Raw genomic sequence first — 6,163 nt, 5'->3', positions numbered from 1 at the left:
TTGTGTCTAACATTTATTTAACTCCTTTATCGAGAGGTGAGCTGGCACGTGAAAGGCTGGGACCACTGCAGGCCGGCAGGGTCTTATTGCTGTTGGTGTTTGAATTAGAAATGCACAGGGCTGGGTGCGCTGCAAACACATTTCTCCAACAGATGGGATGCAGGAGCAGCACAATGAGAGGTGCAGAAACTGGCCCGGCTCCCTTTAGTCTCTTTCCCTCCATGCAGAGGGAATAAAGCAGCTACTCAGATTGGGAGAGAGGTGGCGCTGCTGAGAAAAAAAAAAATTTTTTTTTTTCAAAGGTTGCAGGCTTCTTTTACTCTTCCACTCCAACAGGAGGCAGAGATGAGCTGCCCTGGTCCTGACATCGGTTCTGCAGCCCTTGGAGAAGCAGTAAGTTTGGGACACTGGGAGAGAGCCCAGCATCAGCTTATCTGAGACAGGATGTCACTACTTGAGCTACCCTCCTTCCAGCTCCAACAGGGAGAAATTCATGAGCACCTTCCTCCAGCCTAGATTCACCTCTAGACACAGCCTGGTCTTTTGGGGAATTTTAACTCCCCAGGTTTTCTTGATACTTTGTGTACTTTCTGTGAATCTTTTCCAGGCTTCTCATCTGGATTTTTCTCTTTTTAAAATCTGTTTGGCTATGGTTGCTGCTGATGGGAGGGAATAGTTCCTTGGCTGGGCACCCATTTGCAATGAATTTCCCCTGATCCCCTTAGGGAGGAGGCTGTGCACGTCCCTGCCTGCTGGAAGAATGTGGCATGGCTCAAACTGCAACCGCTGGGAATTTTTTATACACTGCCTTTCTTGCATCTGACTTTTGGGTCCACTTCCCTCTGGTACAGGTAGGAGGAACTTTGTCTTGGGAACTACTGTCCATCCCATGGATCATCCTGGACACAACACTCCAGAAGGTCTGGCTCTGACTTGCTGCATGTGGTCTCACATGGGCTAGCAGAGTAAAGGAAGAGCTGGAGAACCTGTCTGAAGGAGCCCAGCATGTTCTTCTGAGATAAGATGAAGAGATGACTCAGTTTCTGAGCACAAATGTAGGGAAGAGGTTGGTGGCAGCTCTGCAGGAGAGCACTGAAGGAGACGGAGACTGGCCATGACAGATCCATGTTGTGCTGGCAAGGGGGAGATAATTTGCAAGAAAAGTGCTTGCAAAGCTGTAGCTGGGTACTCAGTGGCACTCAAGAGGTAGCCAAACATTCAACCAGCTCACAAAACACGAGATTCGATCCATTTTGCATCCTGAGTTTTAATTTAGTGACAAACACTGTTACAGGTATTGGCACATGGTGTGGGATGTTAACTTGATCAAAACTCTTTCCCTTGAGTTTGGGCACTTGAGCCTGGTACTGGTGTTGGTATTGGCACCCAGCAGCATTCCCAGCAGATCAGAGGCCGACAATAGTCTTTTTCAGCTGTATTTTTTTTTAGATTGGGCGGGTGGCCTCTTGGTCTCATATAAACAGAAATTCTTAGCTCACGGCTTTCCTGGTACTTTCCCCTATGGTAGCTCATGCTTCTTTTCCAGCCTGAACAGTCCTAGGTTTTAGGTCTTAGGGTTGATGCTTGAACAGGAGAAGTGCATTAGGATTTCTGATGGGTAGTTGTTGTGGAGAAAGTGACACCTAAGCCTCAGCTGCATGCCACAGCTGAGTTTGAGGACTTTGCTCTCTCATGCCTCCCCTTTCTTTGCTGTCTGCACCATGCCATGAGCAGCAGCTCCTTTTCCTAGCAGGCATTCTTTTCCCCATGCCCAGGAACCTCTGCAAGAATGGTGGAGGGGATGGATCATTCCCTGTGTGGCAGGGGACACAGATGGCTCTGCATCCTGGGGACCAAGTGTGTCACCCACTCAGGGGGAAGGAGGATTGCAGGATGTATCTGGGAGCACAGCTTGAGGTCCGTGTGCCATAGGGACGCTGCTGAGGAGCAGTGACTGGAGGAGCACCACAGACCCCAGGAGCTCAGAGATACTGTGGAGAGGGAAAGGGGTGTTTTCTTGTCTCGTGCTGCCCCCAGGCTGCCTGGCAGCCTCTTTCCCAGTGGTCCAAGCACACAAGAAAGGTGGATGAACTGCACAGAAATTGTGTTTTGCTGTATTTGTGCAGGGTGTATTTAAGACCAAGCAATACACTGGAAAGAAGTTTTTCCATGTCAGTTTTGGCACACATGGCATGCAGCAACAGCCTAGTTTTACAGGACTCGTTTCTGCCAAATCCATGGAGCTAATATTTGACTTTTCTGAGTAAATATTTCTGAAGGTCTTTGCAGTGCCTGCTTAAGCAATTCTCTGCTATGGTTCTGAAAAAAAAATGCCCTTGCTTTTCACAGAGCAGGAACAAATTTCCACAGTAGCACTGGAAATATTGACACACTGCTCATGCCTCTCATTTTGTACCATCAAAGGCTAGGCGGTGGAACCTCGTGAGCCACAATGAAGTGTGTGAGTCAACATTACTTGTTTCATTTCCCTGTGCTAAACAAGCAACAGCCAGTTTCTGGTGAAGGATTTGATTGTTTGACAATAGAGTGAGCAGAGCAGGCTGACCACTCTCAAAGCAAACTCTGGGCATGAAAGTCAAGCAGATATGACTCAGAGACAAGTTTTAGGCATATAGTGCTCTTCTTGAAACATTTTTTGTTGTATCTTTTTTTTTCTTCAGAAAAAGAAATCACATAAATGGGAAGGGAGACTGTTAAAAAAGGCTGAGGAGGTCTGAACTGAGCTCCTGTTTCAGACTTTTCTGTGACCTTAGGAAAGCTGCTTAACTCCCACCCACAAAGTAGAGATGATCACTTTCTGTGTTACAAAGCAGAATCAACCACAAACCTCACAACTTTACATTTGACTGTGTTAGATAGGACATGAAAGTACCTAAATGAGGATGAAATTAAGAAACAAATGCAGTGATTTATTAAAACATAATATTGCAAAATCCCTTCCTTTATTTTCAGGCACCAGTCACTCCCTGGCCTTTTACTACTTGCTGCCATTACAGATTTGCTGACCACTGCCTGTAAATGGCCCACTGCTGCTTATGGCAAAGGCCACAACATCCTCTGGATGATCCTGATTCCTTTGTGGCTATTTTATTCTCTTTAACCTTCACAAAGGACAGACACAAACATACGCCGAAGAAACGAAGCTGTGTCTTAAGGGAAAACACAGCAAAGGAGTGAACCAAGAGTGCAATAATGGGATGGGATGTGCTGAAGTGGTGGAGCTGCCCTGCCATCAAATGGGAGATGCCAGGAATCATCCAGACTTTCCAGCAGACTCAGGTAGCCGCAACATGCTGGGCATCCCATAAAAGGCATTGCTGCTCTGGGACTGCAGCTCAGAGCTGTCTCCCCAGGATGGATGCCACCTCTCCCATGCGCTTCAGAGCCTGTAGTGCAAAGCTTGTGGGGTAAATCACAGTGATATTTTTCTCTATCGCTGCCAGGATGATCTCAGCTACCAGAGAACACCTTAGACAGGTGGAATCCTCCCCCAAGCCCTGGAGAACCAAGGTATCAAGAAGCAGAGATCAAACCCTTGTACTTGCAGAGACCCCGGGGATTCCCACCTGAGCCAGTCAGGTCCTCCCATGGCCAGGAGTGAGCAGGGTGGAGAAGTGAATGTGCTGTAAGTTGCTGGTCCAGAAATGCCCCAAATACCTTTGAAATACCCAATTCCTTCCCAGTGCACAGAGTAGTGCTCCCCTCACTGGGCCAGTGCTGAGAGTTGGAGTTCACCAGTCCAGGGATGGCCCTCAAAATGCCTTTCACCTGAATTTCAGAAAAGGAGCACCTGAGTTACTTGAGGCACATGAGCAAGAGGGACCTTGGGGAGGGAGGAAAAGGATTGGGAAGACCATTTTTTGCACTCCTTTTCCTCCTCAGCTACAGTTTCTGGATGCATTTGGGCTGTATTTTTGCAGCGGCACAGCACCTGGATGTCAGCAGTGCCATGGGATTTCTCAGGGGTCTCATAGAAATAGCACCAGAGCAAAGGATCCTAGTGGGCTGCAGCCTAGTGGGCTGCATTAGGCAGAGTGCTGCCAGCGCGTGCAGGGAGGTGATCCTGCTCCTCTGCTCAGCACCACTGAGACACACCTGGAGTGCTGGATCCAGTGGTGGACTCCCCAGTACAAGAGAGACATGGACATACTGGAGAGAGTGCAGCAAGGAACTGATGATGGGGAAGGGACTGGAGCATGTCTGATCAGAAAAGAAGCTGAGAGAGCAGAGACTGTTCAGCCTGGAGAAGAGAAGGCTCAGACAGAAGGAGCTTGTAAGTGTGCTGGTAAGTACTGACAGGGAGAATGAAGGCCAAGAGGTGAAGAACACAAGGTGAAACTGAAATCCCATGGGACTCAGGAAGACAACTTCTGTATGTGTGTGCATGCTTGTGTGTATGTGCTGGCATGTGTGCCCTGTGTGTGCTAATGCTGTGTGCTGTGCTAGGAGCAGGGGTGTGAGTGTTGAATGCCTTGTGTTGTGTGGCTGCACGTTGTGTGCACAGTGCGGGGTTCACATGCACCGTGTGTGTGTGTTGTGTTCAGTGTGTGTGGGATGGTGGCTCAGTGTGGCCCCAGCTGGGGCTCGGTCCTGTGGGGGCCCCAAGGGGGAGCAGCTTCAGCCCCAGAGAGGTCACCGATGGGGACAGAGGCATGTGGGAGATGGGACATCTGACAGTTTATGGGGCAGACATGGGGGAATTTGGGGGTAGCCAGAGGGGTTATAAGGCATGTGGGAGGTTGGGAAACCCTGTGAGAGTTACGGGCTATCCAGGAAGGCAATGTGACACTCAAAGGGTCAGGACACTGGGGAGAATGCTGGGTGCACATCCAGGAGATTAGGGGCCCTTGGGCTGGGAGGGTGGTGCTGGTTATGGGGCACCCGTGGGAGTTGTGGGACATCCAAGAAAGGAGAGAGGGCACAGGAGAGGGCAGAGACACCCCAGGGGGCTATGGGACACCCAGGATGCTGGGAAAACCCAGGGATTCATAAGGCACATGGGGGCCAAATACAGCGTAGACAGGGTTGGGGTCACCCAAGGGGCTCAGGGGGCACCCAGGGAGGGGTATGATCGCAGGGTCCCCCAAGAAGCGGATGCTGGAGCTCAGGCGTCTGACGCCTCCTTTATTGCTGGAAATAACAGAGCCCTTGATGGGAGGGAGAATCCACGCCCGCTCCAAGGGCCCACAGAAGCACCGTGCCGGGCCTCACTGCAAGGCCTCGCTAGGGGGTTGTGGAGGTGCTGTCAAGGTGCACAGGCAGCCCTCTTTGGCAGGCCACTCGCACGTAGTGCCGCGCCTGCCGCCCGCGGTAATTGCAGGGTGGCTGCGTGTTCCCACCGCGAAGGCGGCAGACCGTGATGCTCATGGCGTACGTGGTGCTGTACATCCCATTGCTATTGGGCACCTGGGAGCAGGCGGCCACCAGGTCCGCGGCCGGGGCGTGCACGAAGGTGTTGGTGTACTTGCAGACTGGGTTCGTCATCTGCCGCCGTGCCATCATGGTGTTGCAGTAGCGAAGCCCCAACTGTGCGGACATCTGGGAGTAGTCCACATGCTGCCGCAGGAACCTGGAGTACTGGAGCTGTCCCAACACCCCTGCCAGTGCTGCCAGCAGCAGGGTCATGCACAGCACCCAGCCCGCCATGGACACCTGGAGAAGGTGGGGTTAGGGCCATCTGGACCTCTGGGCCCCCGACTGGAAATCCCACCCTGGGTGCTTGGTTGTTCTACAAATTCCCCCTCCCAAATCCCTGGGTCCCATACAAATCCCCTCCCAATGCATGGAGGCCCGTCTCTGGACAGGTGGGCTATCTGTGGATCTTGCCTGGCTGCATAGGTCCCCTAAAGTTAGGCACTCCCCAGAAGCCTCAGTCCCCCATGGAACACCTCCATACCTGCACCTCAGATCCCTGGCTCCCCTATAGATCCACCGTGTGCCCCGACACCCGGATGCCATACACAGCCTTCCTTCCCCACTGGATGCCTGGGCTCCTCACAGACCCCTCCCACAGACATTCTGGCCCCCTATGCACCCCTCACCTGCACCTGTGTGCGCGCCTCAGTTTCCCTTATGGCCTCAGGGGTTTCCAGGATCCCTCCCACTCTTCTGCACCTCTTTTATACTGGCCCCAGCTGTGCCC

At 51.8% G+C, this 6,163-nt stretch overlaps 1 protein-coding gene across 2 annotated transcripts; it reads right to left on the bottom strand.

The window, feature by feature from the left end:
- Nucleotides 1-5,119: 5,119 nt before the first annotated feature.
- Nucleotides 5,120-6,163, bottom strand: LOC136291255 (ribonuclease CL2-like). 2 transcript variants are annotated; one of them, XM_066186158.1, is made up of 2 exons: nucleotides 6,063-6,163; nucleotides 5,120-5,673 (listed from the first exon to the last, which is right to left on the bottom strand). In XM_066186158.1, the coding sequence occupies exon 2, from the start codon at nucleotides 5,665-5,667 to the stop codon at nucleotides 5,245-5,247; it is 423 nt and encodes a 140-aa protein (XP_066042255.1). In that variant the 5' UTR covers nucleotides 5,668-5,673; nucleotides 6,063-6,163; the 3' UTR covers nucleotides 5,120-5,244. The 2 variants fall into 2 exon arrangements, with proteins under 2 accessions (XP_066042255.1, XP_066042256.1); XM_066186159.1 differs by having other exon boundaries at nucleotides 6,069-6,123.

The sequence above is a fragment of the Chamaea fasciata genome, unplaced genomic scaffold (genome assembly GCF_029207755.1).
Source record: "Chamaea fasciata isolate MVZ Bird 193981 ecotype frontalis unplaced genomic scaffold, bChaFas1.0.hap1 SCAF_6, whole genome shotgun sequence".
NCBI classification, from domain to species: Eukaryota; Metazoa; Chordata; class Aves; order Passeriformes; family Sylviidae; genus Chamaea; species Chamaea fasciata.
This window is presented reverse-complemented; position numbering and strand designations above follow the sequence as displayed.

Bases quoted from the DNA above. Each gene is read 5' to 3' on its own strand.
- LOC136291255 (XM_066186158.1), bottom strand. From the start codon at position 5,667: ATGGCGGGCTGGGTGCTGTGCATGACCCTGCTGCTGGCAGCACTGGCA.